At 44.0% G+C, this 21,301-nt stretch overlaps 1 protein-coding gene across 1 annotated transcript in view; it reads left to right on the top strand.

The window, feature by feature from the left end:
• The first annotated feature begins 313 nt into the window (after window positions 1-313).
• LOC138792252 (NACHT, LRR and PYD domains-containing protein 3-like) overlaps window positions 314-21,301 on the top strand; it is a 48,728-nt gene continuing 27,740 nt past the window's right edge. The window contains exons 1-4 of the mRNA XM_069969458.1: window positions 314-689; window positions 11,671-11,723; window positions 13,995-14,158; window positions 19,115-19,286. Of these exons, the coding sequence (XP_069825559.1) occupies window positions 11,699-11,723; window positions 13,995-14,158; window positions 19,115-19,286 (361 nt within the window). The 5' untranslated portion in view covers window positions 314-689; window positions 11,671-11,698. The remainder of the gene's footprint in view (window positions 690-11,670; window positions 11,724-13,994; window positions 14,159-19,114; window positions 19,287-21,301) is intronic.

Below are 21,301 nucleotides of genomic sequence, written 5' to 3'. Positions count from 1 at the left end.
CTATTGGCAGACAGCGGAATCAGCCCAACCATAGAATGGTGTCTATGAAGCCGGCGGGTATGAAACCTCTCCTGCTCTCCAGACTGGAAATAATACCACTTCCTGCTGGGCATACAGCAGCTGATAAGTACTGGAAGGCTTGAGATTTTTTAATAGATGTAAATTACAAATCTCTGGCACTTCATGGCAGCAGTTGGTTTGAAAGAAAAAATTTTTTGGTGCACTACCCCTTTAAATGCATAGCGATATGGATAAGCAGCTGTCCCAGACTGGTTGGAGGATGAGGAAGAGGAGGAGCTAAGGTGAGCTCGCTCCTTCCCCCCGCACGCCAGAGCCTCGTGGAGCATGTCTAATGGAAGTTTAGCCCGCAGGGAATAAGCTCCGGATTGAAGAGGGAAAGCCTGGAGCCCTTTGCTGCTGTGGCAATACTGCCGGAGGAGAGCGAGGTCAACGGGAAGTGACGCGGCTGCACAGAGAGCAGTGTACTGAGTCTCCTCAGGGTCCTAGAGGGAGTAGGGGTTCTGACATTACAGCTGCAGCTGGCTCAGCAGTGAGAGTGTCTGAGCCGGGGGCCTGAATAAGATCCTTGGGAGCCCCCATCCCCCCCTCCCTATGAATTCGGATGAAGTTCCTGGTTCAGGTGTCCTCTGAACAGTGAGAGCATGGAGGGTAACCTGATCTAGGAGGAGGTGAGGCAGAGTGCATGTGGACTGAAGGCAGAAAAACCAGCACAGGAGAGCCAAGTAGTGTAAGCTTAGGGCCCTATTCCACCGGACAATTATCGTTCAGATTATCGTTAAATCGTTCAAATCTAAACGATAAACGTGCGGTTGAAATGCAGTTAATGATTAGCGACCGAACGAGAAATCGTTGATCGCTTTATAAGACCTGGACCTATTTTTATCGTTGCTCGTTTGCAAAATGTTCGCATTGAATAAGACATCGTTCGGTCGTTCACAGTAGATACGAACGCAATAGTGAAGAAAAAAACGATCGCAAATACGATCGTAAGTAACGATTGTCGTTCCATGGAAATAAATGAACGTTTTCAGGTCTTTCGCAATAGCGGTCGTTTGAGATCGTTAATCGTTAACAATTATGCGAACGATAATCGTCCGGTGGAATACGGCCCTAAGCAACTTGTGTCTGAAAACTGTATTTTGCTCACTGGCATTGGGATTGTTGGTGTGCATAAATAGATCTCCACTGGGAATTCTGCCGGCTGGTGCACTGAATCATTTAATTTGATGCTATACAACAGCTGGTGAAGATACTTTTGCACCAGAGAATAAACTGTGAGGGTATTGCAGTATAAGCAATTGCCTTTGTGATAATCTGCCTGTGAGCCTGCCAGTGCATCGCCACAAAAACAATTGCATCCTGGTACTTGTCTGTGTAACGGCCAGTGCATCACCACAAAAACAATTGCATCCTGGTACTTGTCTGTGTAACGGCCAGTGCATCACCACAAAAACAATTGCATCCTGGTACTTGTCTGTGTAACGGCCAGTGCATCACCACAAAAACAATTGCATCCTGGTACTTGTCTGTGTAACGGCCAGTGCATCACCACAAAAACAATTGCATCCTGGTACTTGTCTGTGTAACGGCCAGTGCATCACCACAAAAACAATTGCATCCTGGTACTTGTCTGTGTAACGGCCAGTGCATCGCCACAAAAACAATTGCTTCCTGGTACTTGTCTGTGTAACGGCCAGTGCATCACCACAAAAACAATTGCTTCCTGGTACTTGTCTGTGTATCGGCCAGTGCATCGCCACAAAAACAATTGCTTCCTGGTACTTGTCTGTGTAACGGCCAGTGCATCGCCACAAAAACAATTGCATCCTGGTACTTGTCTGTGTAACGGCCAGTGCATCGCCACAAAAACAATTGCATCCTGGTACTTGTCTGTGTAACGGCCAGTGCATCGCCACAAAAACAATTGCTTCCTGGTACTTGTCTGTGTAACGGCCAGTGCATCGCTGCATAAATAATTGCTTCCTGGTACTTGTCTGTGTAACGGCCAGTGCATCGCCACAAAAACAATTGCTTCCTGGTACTTGTCTGTGTAACGGCCAGTGCATCGCTGCATAAATAATTGCTTCCTGGTACTTGTCTGTGTAACGGCCAGTGCATCGCCACAAAAACAATTGCATCCTGGTACTTGTCTGTGTAACGGCCAGTGCATCACCACAAAAACAATTGCATCCTGGTACTTGTCTGTGTAACGGCCAGTGCATCACTGCATAAACAATTGCTTCCTGGTACTTGTCTGTGTAACGGCCAGTGCATCGCCACAAAAACAATTGCATCCTGGTACTTGTCTGTGTAACGGCCAGTGCATCACTGCATAAATAACTGCTTCTAATATTTGCTTGAGACATGGCCAATGAATCAACGCACAAATAATTGCTTCCTGATATTTAACTGTGAGACTGCTGGTGCATCATTTCATAAATAACTGCTTCCTGATATCTGACGGCGAGAGTGCCAGTACATTATTGCATAAATAGCAGCTACCTGATATCTGTTTGTGAGACTGCCAGCGCATTACTGCATAAGTACAAGCTTCCTTATATTTGTTTGTGAGACTGCCAGCGCATCATCATATAAATAACTGCATTCTGACACCTGTCTGAGAGATTGCCAGCGCATTACCGCATTAATAACTGCATTCTGATGTTTGTGTGACCGCCAGTGCATCACTGTATAAATAACTGCTCCCTGATATCTGTCTGTGAGACCGCCAGTGCATCACTGTATAAATAACTGCTCCCTGATATCTGTCTGTGAGACCGCCAGTGCATCACTGTATAAATAACTGCATCCTGATATCTGTCTGAGAGATTGCCAGCGCATTACCGCATAAATAACTGCTCCCTGATATCTGTCTCTGAGATTGACTGCCAGTGCATTACGTGTTACCTAAGGTCGTAGAATGAGCCGTAAAGCAAGAAAGTCAGAGAGCCCGATTAAAGAAAATAAAGGTCCAGGAAAAATGGAAAAAAAATTTTCTCCCAGTCAAGTCACAGGTAAAGAACGAAATACGAGAGGGGCACAACAAGAAATAAGTGAAGGAACTGAGTCAGGGGTGACACTGGAAAAAATTCTCTCGGCAGTCACACAAAGTAATTAATCTCTAGAAGATTTAAACCAACAGGTGGGGAGTATGCACGCAGAGATATCACTGATTAGGGATGAATTGGGGAAAATAAGAGAGATGTACAGAAGCAGAAAGCAGAGTTGGACTGCTAGAAGATGATGGAAATAAAATAAAAAAGGATATGGAATTTTTACAAGTAAGCAATACCCAGATGAAGGAGAAACTGGTGGACATGGAGAACCGGTCAAGGAGGAAGAACTTAAGAATTACAGGATTTCCAGAAGGAGAGGAGAAAAACAATCCAACTTTGTTTATCCAGGAATGGTTGACGGCGCAGTTCCCGAACTGTCTATCAAAGATGTTTATGGTCGAGAGAGCCCATAGGATACCTGGAAAGAAAGTAATAGTGGGCAACTATCCAAGGCCCATAATTGCCCAAATCTCTCTCTTTAGAGATAAGGAAGCTATCATGACTAAGGGCCCTATTCCACGGGACGATTATCGTTCAGATTATCGTTAAATCGTTCGAATCTGAACGATAATCGTTCGGTTGAAATGCAGTTAACGATTAACGACCGAACGAGAAATCGTTGATCTTTTAATAAGACCTGGACCTATTTTTATCGTTGCTCGTTCGCAAATCGTTCGCATTGAATAAGACATCGTTCGGTCGTTCTCAATAGATACGAACGCAATAGCGAATAAATAGCGAAGAGAAACGATCACAATTACGATCATAAGTAACGATTATCGTTCCATGGAAATGAGTGAACGTTTTCAGGTCTTTCGCAATAGCGGTCGTTTGAGATCGTTAATCGTTAACGATTATCCAAACGATAATCGTCCCGTGGAATAGGGCCCTAAGGCTAGGGAAATGAAGTCGGTGCTATATAAGGAACACAGAGTGGCTATTTATCAGGACTATGCTGTTGAAACACAAAAAGTAAGAAAGACGTTTTACTGTAAAGAAGCGCCTGCGGACAAATGAAATCCAATATGCGTTGGTTTTTCCTGCAAAACTGCGGTTGATTTTTGGAGGAAAGGCCCATTTTTTCCAGGCCCCGGAGGATGTGGAAAGTTGGATGGACATAAAGGGCCTGAAATAGTGAAATACTGGACATGGACAATGTGTTTGTTTTTTTGATTAAGATATAGAGCGTGCGGGGGGGTAGATCTCAAAGTAGAGAGACCCACTGCCCACGTTTGTAGTGGGTGAGCGGGTTGAGGGCGGTGGGGTGGGGGGGGGGGCAGAGCTGTTTTTCTTTTTTCTTTTTTTTTCTCTTTATTTCTTCGTATACACTTCAGTTAGATTTAAGGGGGAGGATGACCACTAAAATAGTGGCATGGACAGGATAAAACATCAAGCTGTTTTTCCTGCAGTTATATGCCTTATAGAGACACATTTAACTAACACTACCCAATATTTGGCTGACAAAAGATGGAGCACGTATAGATATCACTCTTGTTTTTCCTCCTATGCAAGGGGGGGGGGGGCACGGTTCTAATACACAGAAGTATAAATTGGGAATTAATAGAAAAAAAAGTGGACACTGAGGGAAAGTATATAATATTGCACTGTAAAATAGACAAATTAGTATGTATATTAGTCTTTTTATACATTCCGCCACCCTTTTCAACTTCTGTTTTAAATATGATTTTTCAGTATGTATGCCAAAAGGGAGATCTTCCATTACTGATAGTTGGGGACCTGAACTGTGTGATGAATGAGGAGAGGGACAGGAAAAGAGTTAAGACGGTGGAGATTCCGCCAGTATCGCCTTTGGCAAGAATTTGTGGGGAGCTGGGAATATATGACATGGAGAGAAAAGAACCCCAATGCCTCGGTGTTCTCATGTCACAATAAAACAAAAGGGACTTTGTCGCGAATTGATTTGGCAATAGGTAATATAGATATGTTGCAGTTAGGGAAAAATGTAAAATATAGGACTAGAACATTGTCAGATCATTCATCAATTGTTGTGGAATTGCGGACCGGTCTAAATAGGAGTAAGGAATGGAAAATTAACCCAGTCTGGTTTGACCTCATTGGTAAGGAAAAGAAAGTAGGGGATCAGTTGAGGGAGATGATGGAGCATAATTGGGGATCAGCAAGAGATGGAGTTGTATGGGATGCAAGCAAAGCCTTTTTGAGAGGAATATTAAGTAAGGAGGTTATAAGGAAAAAAAAGAGCTAAGAAAGGAGGAGGAAGATAAAAGAATTCAGGTATCAGAGTCTGAACAGAGGTATATAAAAGACCCCGGGGAGGAAAATAAGGAGGAGTGGGAAAAGGCCCAGTTAGTATATAATGATTTCTTGCTTAGTAAGGCAAAAAACAAGATGCTTTTTAAGGGCAAAGAAAAATATTTAGGAGCAGGTAAGCCAAGTAACCAATCATTTACCCTAATTAAAAATCAGAGAGGTAAAGAACTTATATCTGCAATTCAAACGGAAAGGGGTAAGATGGTTAAGACGCAAGAGGAAATCATGGAGTGCTTTGTTCAGTACTATAAAGATCTGTATACCTCCGAGGAACTAAGAAATAGCTCGGAAGTGCGGGAACTGTTGGATTCCTTGCAATTCCCAACGGTACCTGGAGAACAGAAAGAGAGGTTGGGTGCCTCTGACTCTAAGAGAACTCCTCAAGAGGCTTTGCGGGAGATAAGAGGTAATTCAGCCCCCAGTCTGGACGGCCTCACTTATGAGACCTACCGTAGGTACAATGAACAACTACTTCCAGGACTCCATCGAGTCTTGTTGGAAGCTGGAAGGGAGGGTGTGCTACCAGAGTCGATGAGGGAGGCAAGAATTATTCTGGTTAAGAAGGAGGGGAAAGATGAAACAAGGGTAGGGGCATATAGGCCAATATCATTGTTAAATGTAGACATTAAGATCTATGCTACAGTATTGGCGAGGAGGCTTAGAACTGTAATAGAGGAGCTGATTCATCCAGACCAGAAGGGGTTTGTCCCTGGTAGATATATAAAACAGAACCTTTCTAGGTTGTACCACAATATGCAGGTGGTTTCTGGGGGGGATCCCACTCCATCCTGTCTTTGGACGCGGCAAAGGCATTTGACAGGGTGGAGTGGGATTTCCTTTGGGAGGTAATGAGTAGGTTTGGTTTGGGGGATTCATTTATTGACATGGTAAAACTGTTATACTCCCAGTCAAAAGCTAGGGTTACAGTAAATGATGAACTATCAGACTGTTTTGAGCTTAAAAGGGGGACCAGACAGGGATGCCCATTGTCGCCACTGTTATTTCTCCTTGCAATAGAACCACTTGCTATGACTATAAGAAAAGATAATAGGATAAGGGGGTTTGGGGTAAAGGGCATAGAGGATAAGATCAGTCTCTATGCTGATGACATGCTCCTATATTTGGAACATCCGGAAGCTTCCCTGAAATATGTTATGGAAGTAATAGAGAAATATGGGAGTAAGTCTGGAAAAGCAATAAATTGGGATAAATCGGATCTCCTTCCCTTGTCTGGTTCTATAATGAGTACGCAAGACTTTCAAGATTGGAAGGTTAGGGTTCTGGGACCGGGTGAAAATTTTAAATACCTGGGTATAAATGTTACAGGGAAAATACAGGAATTCAAGGACCTTAATGTTGAACCCATATTAAAAACTCTGCAGAATAAAATAAATATTTGGTGTGACCTCATTAGAAACAAGGCCGATAGAATAATGTTAGTTAAAGCTATAATTCTTCCTAAGCTCTTATATTTGTTTAATGCCTCCCCAATATGGATAGACCAAAATACCTTCAGGAAAGTGGAAAAAATGTTGAATAAATTAATCTGGGGTAGAAAAAGGGTGAGAATCAGGATTGAGAATTTTTGCCGCCCCTATGATAAAGGAGGATTTGCCCTTCCAGATATGAAACTTTATTTTTTGGCAGCACAGCTTAATAACGTTTGGGAAGAAGATAACGGGGAATGGTACAGGTATTTACTGGCCGAATCTGAAGGAATATATGAGAACATCTGGGAGCTTCTAGAATCAGGTCAATAAAGGGATAAAAAGTGGAGTTTGTTCCCGTTGGTACACTTACTGTTTCGGACCTGGGAAGAAGTAAAAAGTTTTGAAGATAAAAAGGGGATTGAGCTTCTCGCCAATTTGGTATAATACAAACTTAGATGAGTTTTATAAGTTAAAAATTTTAGCGGAGCATAGGAAAGTGGGTATAAATCAAATAAGTGATCTTTTTGTGAATGGAGAGATAAAAACCTGGCAAGAGCTGAAGGAAGAGAGAATGGTATCAGATAAAGGGTGGTTAGAATACTGTAGCCTGTATCATGCATATATTACGACTAAAAATAAAGAGATACTCATGGTACAGGATACCCCAGTTACAATAAAATTGGTATTTACAGAGGGAAAAAAAGGGGACTATCAAGATTATATGGAAGTCTGAGAGATGGAAAATAAGAAGGTATGCAGGTAAAGAGTCGGAAAAAATGGGAGGAAGAGTTGTGAAGTATATCGAATTATCAGTGGAAGTTAGTCTTAAAAAATATAAAAAAGGTGTCATTGAATAAATGTTAAATGATTTGTGATTTGTCATATGAATTTTTCTAAATAAAAGAAAAAAATTAATTAAAAAAAAAAAAAAAAAAAAAAAAAAAAAAAAGCAGCTGTCCCAGACTGATCAGGACACCCGCAGCAATAATTATTGTCAGTGTATCAGGCAGGACTTTTTATGGGATATCCTTGTAGTATGATTTGTTGGGGTACTCGAGGGAGTTAAAAACCACAGACTCATAGGAAAGGTTAATGATAGCAGATGGGTGGAGTGCCGACACCCGGTCCCCCAATGATCAGCTGTGAGAGCAGGTCAGATAGGTGGAAATTCATGTACTGGAAGCTGCCCCCAACTCCTTCCTGTTTACAGTCTGTATATGAGATGTGGGGGCGGGGAACAGCAACCAGGAATATATAGGAAAACTACATCCCATCCGTTCCTTACAGGGTTAAATTACTGATCTATAAGTGGAGTGATGTATAGCGGCGGCCGCGCCCTTCCTGTGCACTTTGGCCTTTTCTCTGGAGATCTTGTATTTCTGCACTCAGCAAGGCTTAGAGGTAGGAAACTATTCATGTGTCTTATAGAGGGGGGTCTTACACTGATAGGTGGGGGGCACAGACTTCCAGGGAGATACCATTGTAGGGTGGATTGACACGTACCATATCGCAGCAGATTTCATGCTGCTGTGTAATCCGATGCAATACTGATTCTGTATCAATCTCAGAATGAGTACAACCCGAAGAACACAGTCCAATCCGTGAAGCATGGGGGAAAACATCATACTTTGGGGGTCTTTTTTGCAAAAGGGACAGGAGGACATTTGTGGCCAACAACCTCCTTCCCTCAGTATGAGTAATGAAGATGGCAGGTGGCCGAGTCGTCCAGCTGACAGTGACATGAAACACACAGTCGGGACAACTAAGGAGGAGACACACAGTCGGGACAACTGAGGAGGAAACACACCGCAGGGACAACTAAAGAGGAAACTCAAAGCCGGGACAACTAAGGAGGAGACCCCCAGCCGGGACAACTAAGGAGGAGACCCCAGCTGGGACAACTAAGGAGGAGACCCACAGCTGGGACAACTAAGGAGGAGACCCACAGCTGGGACAACTAAGGAGGAGACACACAGCCGGGACAACTGAGGAGGAAACACACCGCAGGGACAACTAAAGAGGAAACTCAAAGCCGGGACAACTAAGGAGGAGACCCCCAGCCGGGACAACTAAGGAGGAGACCCCAGCTGGGACAACTAAGGAGGAGACCCACAGCTGGGACAACTAAGGAGGAGACCCACAGCTGGGACAACTGAGGAGACCCACAGCTGGGACAACTAAGGTGGAGACCCACAGCCGGGACAACTGAGGAGGAAACCCACAGCTGGGACAACTAAGGAGGAAACCCACAGCCGGGACAACTGAGGAGGAAACACACCGCAGGGACAACTAAAGAGGAAACTCAAAGCCAGGACAACTAAGGAGGAGACCCCCAGCCGGGACAACTAAGGAGGAGACCCCAGCTGGGACAACTAAGGAGGAGACCCACAGCTGGGACAACTAAGGAGGAGACCCACAGCTGGGACAACTAAGGTGGAGACCCACAGCCGGGACAACTGAGGAGGAAACCCACAGCTGGGACAACTAAGGAGTAAACACACAGCCAGGACAACTAAGGTGGAGACCCACAGACGGGACAACTAAGGAGGAAACCCACAGCCGGGACAACTAAGGAGGAAACCCACAGCCGGGACAACTAAGGAGGAAACCCACAGCCGGGACAACTAAGGAGGAAACCCACAGCCGGGACAAGTAAGGAGGAAACCCACAGCCGGGACAACTAAGGAGGAAACCCACAGCCGGGACAACTAAGGAGGAAACCCACAGCCGGGACAACTAAGGAGGAAACACAGGGACAACTAAGGAGGAAACACACAGCCGGGACAGCTAAGGAGGAAACACACAGCCAGGACAACTAAGGAGGAAACACACAGCCGGGGACAACTAAGGAGGAAACCTCCAGCCAGGACAACTAAGGAGGAAACCTCCAGCCAGGACAACTAAGGAGGAAACCTCCAGCCGGGACAACTAAGGAGGAAACTCACAGCCGGGACAACTGAGGAGGAAACACACCGCAGGGACAACTAAGGAGGAAACTCACAGCCGGGACAACTAAGGAGGAAACACACAGCCGGGACAACTGAGGAGGAAACACACCGCAGGGACAACTAAGGAGGAAACTCACAGCCGGGACAACTAAGGAGGAGACACACAGGTAGGACAACTAAGGAGGAAACTCACAGCCGGGACAACTGAGGAGGAAACACACAGCCGGGACAACTAAGGAGGAAACTCACAGCCGGGACAACTAAGGAGGAAACTCACAGCCGGGACAACTGAGGAGGAAACACCGCAGGGACAACTAAGGAGGAAACCTCCAGCAGGGACAACTAAGGAGGAAACCCACAGCCGGGACAACTAAGGAGGAAACCTCCAGCCGGGACAACTAAGGAGGAAACTCACAACTGAGGAGCGTAAGAAGCCTTTCATGGTCCTGTAAACGGCCTAGCCAGTCTCCATACCTGAACCCAATAGAAAATGTGTGTGTGTGTGTGTGTGTGTGTATATATACAGTGGGGAAAAAAAGTATTTAGTCAGTCACCAATAGTGCAAGTTCCACCACTTAAAAAGATGAGAGGCGTCTGTAATTGACACCATATGTAGACCTAACTATGGGAAACCAAATGAGAAAACAAATCCAGAAAATCACATTGTCTGATTTTGTAAGAATTTATTTGCAAATTATGGTGGAAAATAAGTATTTGGTCAGTAACAAAATTTCATCTCAATACTTTGTTCTATATCCTTTGTTGGCAATGACAGAGGTCAGACGTTTTCTGTAAGTTCTCACAAGGTTGGCACACACTGTTGTTGGTATGTTGGCCCATTCCTCCATGCAGATCTCCTCTAGAGCAGTGATGTTTTGGGGCTCTCGCTTGGCAACACGGACTTTCAACTCCCTCCAAAGACCCAGCCACGTTTCATCTTCAATGCCCTTGCTGATGGAAGGAGGTTTGCACTTAACATCTCCCGATACATGGCCCCATTCATTCTTTCATGTACCCGGATCAGTCGTCCTGGCCCCTTTGCAGAGAAACAGCCCTAAAGCATGATGTTTCCACCCCCATGCTTTACAGTAGCTATGGTGTTTGATGGGTGCAACTCAGTATTCTTTTTCCTCCAAACACGACAAGTTGTGTTTCTACCAAACAGTTCCACTTTGGTTTCATCAGACCATAGGACATTCTCCCAATACTCTTCTGGATCATCCAAATGCTCTCTAGCAAACTTCAGACGGGCCCGGACATGTACTGGCTTAAGCAGTGGGACACGTCTGGCACTGCAGGATCTGAGTCCCTGGTGGCATAGTGTCTTATTGATGGTAGGCTTTGTTACATTGGTCCCAGCTCTCTGCAGTTCATTCACTAGGTCCCCCCCGCCTGGTTCTGGGATTTTTGCTCACCGTTCTTGTGATCATTTTGACCCCACAGGGTGAGATTTTGCGTGGAGCCCCAGATCGAGGGAGATTATCAGTGGTCTTGTATGTCTTCCATTTTCTAATTATTGCTCCCACAGTTGATTTCTTCACTCCAAGCTGGTTGCCTATTGCAGATTCAGTCTTCCCAGCCTGGTGCAGGGCTACAATTTTGTTTCTGGTGTCCTTTGACAGCTCTTTGGTCTTCACCATAGTGGAGTTTGGAGTCTGACTGTTTGGGGGTGTGCACAGGTGTCTCTTTATACTAATAACAAGTTTAAACAGGTGCCATTACTACAGGTAATGAGTGGAGGAAAGAGGAGACTCTTAAAGAAGAAGTTACAGGTCATGTGTGAGTGGGTATATATGTGTGTATATATAGGAGCAGGCGACCAGGTCAATGAAAAAATAAAAAAAACGTTTGTCAAAATGTTAAAAAGACTTTTTTTTTGCTTTGCTTTTGAATTAAAATTTTTTGTTTTTTCCGCCCATCTTGCAGGAGAATTTCCCCGTTCCTGAGCTCAACAATGGGTACTATGCTGGACAGTGATAGTAAGGACCCCTCCTCTTACCTACAATCTTATTACTGTATTTGGAAAATGATGGTTCTCATGTGATTCCTGTTATGTAGCTGTTAGGACAAGGAGACACGTGGTAGCTTTCATATATCTGTCTAGCATTTCCAAGCTCCTGAAGTGCTGAGGGCCATAATGCCTTCTCGCTCCCCCTCCCATCCTTCACTTTACTGGAAGACAAGCCTTGCTTCCTAATCTTACATGCACAATTTAGGAAAGAGATTTGCTAATACAGATATAAAGATTATAAAGGAATAATAGCAATAATGATATATAGGAATGGGATTTGAAAGCAGAGCTCATCACAAGGGGATAACTGTTAACGGGGTACACCAAAAAATTAAATTGTCAACTGGAGTCAGAAGGTATATAGATTTGTAAATTACTTGTATTTAAAAATTTCCATTTCCAGTACTTCTCAGCTGCTGTATGTCCTGCATGAAGTGGTGTATTCTCTCCAGTCTGACACTGTGCTCTCTGCTGCCACCTCTGTCCATGTCAGGAACTGTCCAGAGCAGCAGCAAATCCCCATAGAAAACCTCTCCTGCTCTGGACAGTTCCTGACATGGACAGAGGTGGCAGCAGAGAGCACTGTCAGACTGGAAAGAATACCAAAAATCACTGCCAAAATAGATACTATTCTTTCCCCGACAGAAAAACTACCAAATGAAAAGGAAATTCTAAAATATACCTTTTAATAAATATCCGCTAAAAACTTACATATAAACTACTAACAATACAATGGTAACAAAACTGCTCTGCGATGGTAGCAGTAGACACAGGTATGCCAGGAAATGGTTGATACGCTAACGGGGATCCCTGATGTGTGTACCCCAAAAGCATGTATATGTGGGTTCCGGCGTCTATCGTGTCCTTGCGGTGATCTTTGACTGCGGACGATTATCTACTTCCTACTATCGGGTCTCCTGACGATTTAGGATTGAAATGCGTTGAGACCATCATCTGGGGAATTGATGAGTATAAAGAGCCATTGTTGGCCACCCTATTTTACCCAGATGTATTAGTGATGTTTTATCATTTTGTATATCAAGGACTTTTGGTTATGCCATTATGTTGGACGGTTAGGAATGATGTCTCCTAAGCTATGTTATTGCATCCTGAGAGATGTGGGTGTTTATCAATGAGATATAACGGATGTACCTAGCCTCAAGGGGTGACTGTGTGTGTGCAGAGCCTCCGGAGTTAATCCACACCACCAAATAGTTTATCGGCATTATCCATGTGCACCTGGACCGTACGACCTGGTAATGTGGCAGCTTGCCATGTCGCTGTAGTTCCAGTTAGGGTGTCTGCTTGAGCAATATCTAAGTGCTCGTGTGGTGTATGAACTGAGTGTGCCCCGACTCCTGATCTAATAGAGGGCATGACTTCATATGTTATTTTTTGGTATCCATACTAGTTGTGCTTTGCCTGGTTCTATTTGGTTAAAAACACACATACTCTTTTATTTAGGAGACAGGTTGATCCACAATATTTGGGGGTGTACAGAGGTTTATATCTGGCCGGTGACACATTACCCTAGATGTTCACATTTCTATACCTGTGTGTGTATGTGGGATCTTACCTTCTTCCCTGACCTCTACCACCAACACTTGGTGAGATCACACCCCTTCCCTTTCTCTGAGTAGGTATTGTCTTTATCACTAGCACATATCAGTTTAGACAGCCAGTATCTTAGTGAGACAGCCTAGCTCATTTATCGGTATAGGGATACGCAGGAGTATAGGTTAGGTTCCCGAGCGGGGCCGTCCTTATCAGGGCGCATACTCCGCATAGGATAGGGTATAGTGGGAGAAAGGAGTATAGGGTATACTAGGTCCTGCCCTCCATCCTTGACTGGAAAGAATACACCACTTCCTGCAGGACATAAAGCAGATGATAAGTACTGGAAAACTTCAGTTTAAAAAAGTGTAAGCAAAAATCAGTATGTATCAGTATTTTCAGTTGTTTTGAAAAACATTTTACTATTATAAACAATCAAGATTGCCTATAGTAGTCCATGCAGTGCTTTTACATTGTTTTGATCAGTTAGATCAGCCTTCTGCTTGTAGAGCCTGGCTAAAGCAGACTGTATAAGTCAGGCCAATATGGCTGGCACAGACAGCCGGACTCCTGCACTGACTGCCAGGACTGAACCTCGGATCCTTCCAGTTTAATCATGACTTCACAGATGGACCGGTGTCTCTTACCAGTCCAACCTCATTCTTGTGTCTTCTGTATTTATTAGGGGACGAGACCTGGATATTTTATCGGAAGCTTTTTCAGTATAAGGAGGAGAAGATGATGATGATACATGAATATTTCCAGGATGATCTGCTCTTCATTGTGGAGAACCTGAATCCTCTATCACTCCTAAGAGATCTCAGTGCCCGAAGTATCCCTGATGTAGAGGTGAGAGAATGTGACCTGCCAGGGTAAGAGCATTGATTCCCCCCCCCCCATTCACATAAATTAGGGCCGTGAGGGCGAACCTATGGCATGTAGAGCCCTCCCTGCTGAAAGGTACGCCATAGATCACTCACCTCTGCCCTGACACATGCACAATGCTGTCAGACGTCAGCTTTGGGAAAGGAGGTCGACTGGTGGCTTGGGGCTTCAAGTATATGTAACGGAGGTAAGTGCTGATGCCTAGCATCACCACTTACTTCCTGGGGCCATGTTATACACAGCGGTGCTTTATGTACTTTATATAGCACTGCGGAGAAGCCTGTACTTCCATCATAATGACAGGAGTCCCTGCTCCTGAGTGGCCCCCAGGCTATGGAGTGCGTTTGGGCTGAGCAGTAGGCATACATTGTATGCTTCCTACTCAGCCTGCTAAGAGGGAATTTGGTGGACTATGTTAATTACTGATCAATCATTCTTATTAATAAAATGGTCAAATTTATTGTTTTAGGACCCAAAGTCACAGGGGTACTGGGTAAATCCAGGTACCTGCAGACATGGAGAATCAAAAAATGGTGCTGTAGGCCCGAGGCTGTAGAAGACTGGCATTATTGGGCTGGGAGGGACCAAAATCAATGGCCCGTTCCATCCTGGTACTACTAGGCTGCTGCTGCTTGTTTGTTTTTTACCTGTCTGGTTATGAAACAAGGTGGGGAGGAGGAGGGGTCCTTCATTTTTTTAATTAAACAGTGGAATTATCTCTCTATTTAAGACTGCAAACTGTCTAATAAAAAAAAGTAGGACATAGTAGCAGCCTAGTAGTACCAGTGTGGAAAGAACCATTTATTTTAGCTCCTCCTGGCCTAATGATACCAGCCAGCTACTGCCTCAGGCCCAGAGCGCAATTTTTTTATGCTTTTGATTTGCTGGTACCTGGCTCTTCCCAGTGCCCCTGTGACGGTGGGTACTGAAGTAATAATTTGGGGATTAGTCATAGCCATTGTACTGGATAACCCTAAGCCCCAGCTTAATAAGAGACGGCGTCCTCAGACAGCTTCCACTACTGTAACCTGATGGATTTATGTGACAAAACTGTCACATAAATATCGGGATGGATTTGTATTTGGCTATGTGTGTGTGTGTGTGTATGTATATATATATATATATATATATATATATATATACACACACAGTATATGGGCAATGCTAACATCAGATGGCGAAAGAACCCTAAAGATATTGCACTATAGTAGCAAGGTAAACATCAAGTGACTAATGATGAAAGAAATAAATGAAGTACACCCTAAGGCCATCAAATGGTACAAAGAAAAAATATCAGATATAATTGTTAGTACCAATCAATAAATACGAAATATTGATCTAATATGCCCTATGTCCCCCGCACCTATTTACCCTACACGCCAAATATAGCTATATAACTATGTTTATCTGATGTGTTGATGTCCCTCCACTGATTCTGGTGTCTGTACTACTGTACTTTCAGCTTCCGACTGTTTTTAAATCTATATAATAAAAATCAAAGTCTGTCTGTCTGTCCTCTATAGACTTCCAAACACCTGAACCTTTTGACCCCAAATTTGGCACAAAGATACATTGGGTGCCCGGGAAGGTTTTAGCGAAGGTCCCGTCCCCGCCAGATGTACAGGAGGGGAGGGGGAGGGGAAAGAGAGGCGCCCCATAGAGATGAATGGGTAAATCTCCTCACTGCACACACAGGTGATATAATTAGCTGCAGCAGACACGGCAGTTGGAGCCTTAGCAACCAATAGGATTACTGCTTTCATTTTCACAGGGAGCAATGGTTGCTAGGGAAGCTGCCTCACAACATCCACAGTAATAACTGGTAGACCCCCTACTCCATCTATACAGTACATGTATACAGGGCCCCCTACTCCAACTATACAGTACATGTATACAGGACCCCCTACTCCATCCATACAGTACATGTATATACAGGGCCCCCTACTCCATCTATACAGTACATGTATATACAGGACCCCCTACTCCATCTATACAGTACATGTATATACAGGACCCCCTACTCCATCTATACAGGACATGTATATACAGGGCCCCCTACTCCATCTATACAGTACATGTATATACAGGACCCCCTACTCCATCTGTACATTACATGTATATACAGGAGCCCCTACTCCATCTATACAGTACATGTATATACAGGACCCCCTAATCCATCTATACAGTACATATATATACAGGACCCCCTACTCCATCTATACAGTACATGTATATACAGGACCCCCTACTCCATCTATACAGTACATGTATATACAGGACCCCCTACTCCATCTATACAGTACAAGTATATACAGGACCCCCTACTCCATCTATACAGTACATGTATATACAGGGCCCCCTACTCCATCTATACAGTACATGTATATACAGGACCCCCTACTCCATCTATACAGTACATGTATATACAGGACCCCCTACTCCATCTATACAGTACATGTATATACAGGGCCCCCTACTCCATCTATACATTACATGTATATACAGGACCCCCTACTCCATCTATACAGTACATGTATATACAGGACCCCCTACTCCATCTATACATTACATGTATATACAGGACCCCCTACTTCATCTATACAGTACATGTATACAGGACCCCCTACTCCATCTATACAGTACATGTATATACAGGACCTCCTACTCCATCTATACAGTACATGTATATACAGGACCCCCTACTCCATCTATACAGTACAAGTATACAGGACCCCCTACTCCATCTATACAGTACATGTATACAGGACCCCCTACTCCATCTATACAATACATGTATACAGGACCCCTACCCCATCTATACAGTACATGTATATACAGGGCACTACAGGTATACCAAACTGTGACTGGGTAACACTGCCACACCAGACCTGACCGATACCGCCATACTGTGACTGGGTAACACTGTCATACCAGACCTGACCAATACCACCATACTGTGACTGGATAACACTGCCATACAACACCTGACCAATACCGCCATACTGTGACTGGATAACACTGCCATACCAGACATGACCAATACCGACACACTGTGACTGAATAACACTGCCACACCAGACCTGACCAAAACCGCCATACTGTGACTGGAGAACACCGCCACACCAGACCTGACCAATACCGCCATACTGTGACTGTATAACACTGCCATACCAGACATGGCCAATACCGACACACTGTGACTGAATAACACTGCCATACCAGACCTGACCAATACCGCCATACTGTGACTGGATAACACTGCCATATCAGACCTGACCAATACCACCAAACTGTGACTGGGTAACACCGCTATACCAGACCTGACCAATACCACCATACTGTGACTGGATAACACTGTCATAACACACCTGACCAATACCACCATACTATGACTGGAAAAAACTGCTATACCAGACCTGACCAATACCGCCATACTGTGACTGGATAACACTGCCATACCAGACCTGACCAATACCGCCATGCTGTGACTGGATAACACCACTATACCAGACCTGACCAATACCACCATACTGTGACTGGAGAACACCACCACACCAGACCTGACCAATACCGCCATACTGTGACTGGATAACACTGCCATACCAGACCTGACCAATACCGCCATACTGTAACTGGATAACACCGCTATACAAGACCTGACCAAAGATTTTCTGGCAAGTCTGAACGGGAGGGTACTGCCCCTCTGCAAGGTGCTACCCTACGCACCAGACCATGGGTGCCTAATGGTAAATGCGACCCTGCAGGTATACAGGACACTACAGGTATACAGGACAGCAAAACTATACACTGCAGGTGCACGGGACCTCCACCAACTATATACTACAGGTATACAGGACCCCAAACTTTACACTACAGGTAAACAGGACCCCAAAACTATACACTACAGGTATACAGGAACTCCACTAACTATATACTACAGGTATATAGGACCCCAAACTATACACTACAGGTATACATGACCTCAAAACTATACACTACAGGTATACAGGACCTACACCAACTCTATACTACAGGTATACAGCACCTTCACCAACTCTTTACTACAGGTATACAGGACCCCAAAGCTATATACTACAGGTATACAGGAACTCCACCAACTATATACTACAGGTATATAGGACCCCAAACTATACACTACAGGTATACAGGACCTCCACCAACTCTATTCTACAGTTATACAGGACCCTTAAACTATGCACTACAGGTATACAGGACCCCCGAGCTATATACTACAGGTATACAGGACCTCCACCAATTATACACTACAGGTATCCAGGACCCTCAAACTATAAACTACAGGTATACAAGACCTCCACCAACTATACATTACAGGTATACAGGACCAACTATATACTACAGGTATACAGGACCCCCGAACTATACAGTACAGGTATACAGGACCTTCACCAACTGTACACTGCAGGTATACAGGACCTCCCTCAACTATACACTACAGGTATACAGCCCCCCCCAACTACACACTACAGGTATACAGGACCCCCCAACTATACACTATAGGTATACAGCCCCCCCAACTATGCACTACAGATATGCAAGACCCCTAAAAACTATACATTGTGGGTATACAGAACCCCTCCAACTATGCACTACAGGTATACACTAATTCCACTGATTAACTCAGATGAAACAATACCTTTAGCTTGGCCTCCTGGGCACCTTAGAACAAATCTAATTAACACACTGACACTTTATACCCGGGCAGCGCCGCTTACATTTTCTAGTATATATATATTTTTGAGTAAATAAATAAAATATTATATTAATCTATTTTTGTCCTGCGTGTTTTTTAGGATCCATCTCTTGGATCACTTTTGCGAGTTTGATTTATGGTTTATCGTTGTATAATGATCCATATGTTGTATTTTTCTTTTGTTCTAGAAATTCAAGAATCTAGAAAATGATAGAAAAACATTTTCCCGGACTTTATTACAGGATATATATCATAGAGGAAAAACGGCTATGATAGCCTTGTGGGTCAGTCTTTCTGTCTTACAGCGTTGTACTTACTCCCCTGTCCTGCACGCTGTACTGGAGGAACTCCGTCACAAAGGTAACATTGTGTATGAGACGTCATCATGAAATAGGAGTTTCCATAACTTGTAGAGAGCACAATAATAAAGATCTTCCCGCTGGATCAACTCATTTTCAGCTGCAGAGAAAACTTCCAACAAAACTAATACAGTGGTACCTTTAAGACTAACTTAGATTGAGAGCATTTTTGCAAGAAGAGATCACAGTTTTTCAAAATTGTAACTTGGTGTAAGAGCATTGCTTTGGTATAAGAGCTCTCTGTACTGGGTGGGAGGGGGAGTGGGGGAGGGGCATGGTCTGCATAGCGGGGTCTACAGCCCTGTACTCTGACCCAGGAAGTCTCCTTCACCTTCCAAATCATAGCAGATCCACTTCAGGCTGGGGCTTACAACAGGGGACAGGACTGTGGAGGTAATCTCTCCATAGCTGTAACCCCTCTCTCCCTGGTCAGAGAGCGCTGCTATACTGTGCCCACATCTGCCCTGCTTATTCCTTCCTGCAGTCTCTGTCAGCCCTTGTGTTTCCAATCCTCTCCACTCCTGCTATAATGTGCCTGCACTTACACTCAGCTATACACACTGCTGCTATAATGTGCCTGCACTTACACTCAGCTATACACACTGCTGCTATAATGTGCCTGCACTTACACTCAGCTATACACACTGCTGCTATAATGTGCCTGCACTTACACTCAGCTATACACACTGCTGCTATAATGTGCCTGCACTCACACTCCACTATACACACTGCTGCTATAATGTACCTGCACTCACTCCACTATACACACTGCTGGTATAATGTACCTGCACTCACTCAGCTATACACACTGCTGCAGGGCCGGACTGAGACTTAAAACCAGCCCTGGCAATCAAACCCCAGCAGCCCACACACCATATCATGGAGAGCCGTGTAAAATACGCGCTGGAGCAAATTCTGCTTCATTTAGCCGTGTCCCCACTACTCCCTTAAACATGTGAACCCCATCAACAGCACCTAAAAATAATGATATAACATAATCTGCTGTGGATTTGATGCAACATATTTATGTGTTTATTTCAACTGATGAAATCAGAAGCATCAAAATCGCATTGGATTAGGTATGAACGTGCCCTTAAAGGGAACCTGTGAGATCTATAGCAGGTGCACAGCTGTAGATCCCAGCGTACAGGTCAGGGACTGGACCTTTAGTCCATTGTAAACCTCTATAATCATTCTTTTCATTACCAGCTGAAGTGTCACAGAGGTGGAGCCACAGCAGCACCTTCTGCCCCCGCCCCTTCCTGCTCTGACTGATGGACGTATAGGGTGCTGAAACTTTAGTTGGAAATGAAAAGGACAATTATAAAAGCTTACACTGGACTAAAGATCCTGTCAGTGATATCTCCCTCACACCTGTCTGCTGAGATCTACAGCCCGAGACCTGGTACGGACCTCACAGATTCCCTTTAAAGGAGAAAAACATGGCCACCTTCTTCCAGAAACAGCGTCACACTCTTCTTCAGTTTGTGTGAGGTATTGCAGCTCAGTTCCATTGAAGTGAATGGAGCCAAGCTGTAATAACCATACACAGTCTGAGGACAGGGGTGGCGCTGTTTTTGGACAAAAGTTACTATATTTTTTAAATCCCTTTTATCCTGACTATGTCTGCACTCCATATAATGGCGGTATAAGTAGTAAGGTTTTAATTATTAAAATGTGTCTGCTACAAATATGTAATCAAAGCTACAAAATAAGCTGCTAGATAGCTATTTTCTACTGGATATCTATCTATCTATCCATCTCCTATCTATCTATCTATCTATCCATCTCCTATCTATCTATCTATCTATCTATCTATCTCCTATCCATCTCCTATCCATCTCCTATCTATCTCCTATCTATCTATCTCCTATCTATCTATCTCCTATCTATCTATCTATCTATCTATCTATCTATCTATCTATCTATCTATCTATCTCCTATCTATTATCTATCTCCTATCTATCTCCTATCTATCTCCTATCTATCTATCTCCTATCTATCTATCTATCTATC

The sequence above is a fragment of the Dendropsophus ebraccatus genome, chromosome 5 (genome assembly GCF_027789765.1).
Source record: "Dendropsophus ebraccatus isolate aDenEbr1 chromosome 5, aDenEbr1.pat, whole genome shotgun sequence".
In the NCBI taxonomy this organism is placed as follows: Eukaryota; Metazoa; Chordata; class Amphibia; order Anura; family Hylidae; genus Dendropsophus; species Dendropsophus ebraccatus.
The sequence above is the reverse complement of the archived record's forward strand: the minus strand, read 5'-3'. Positions and strand labels throughout refer to the sequence as shown.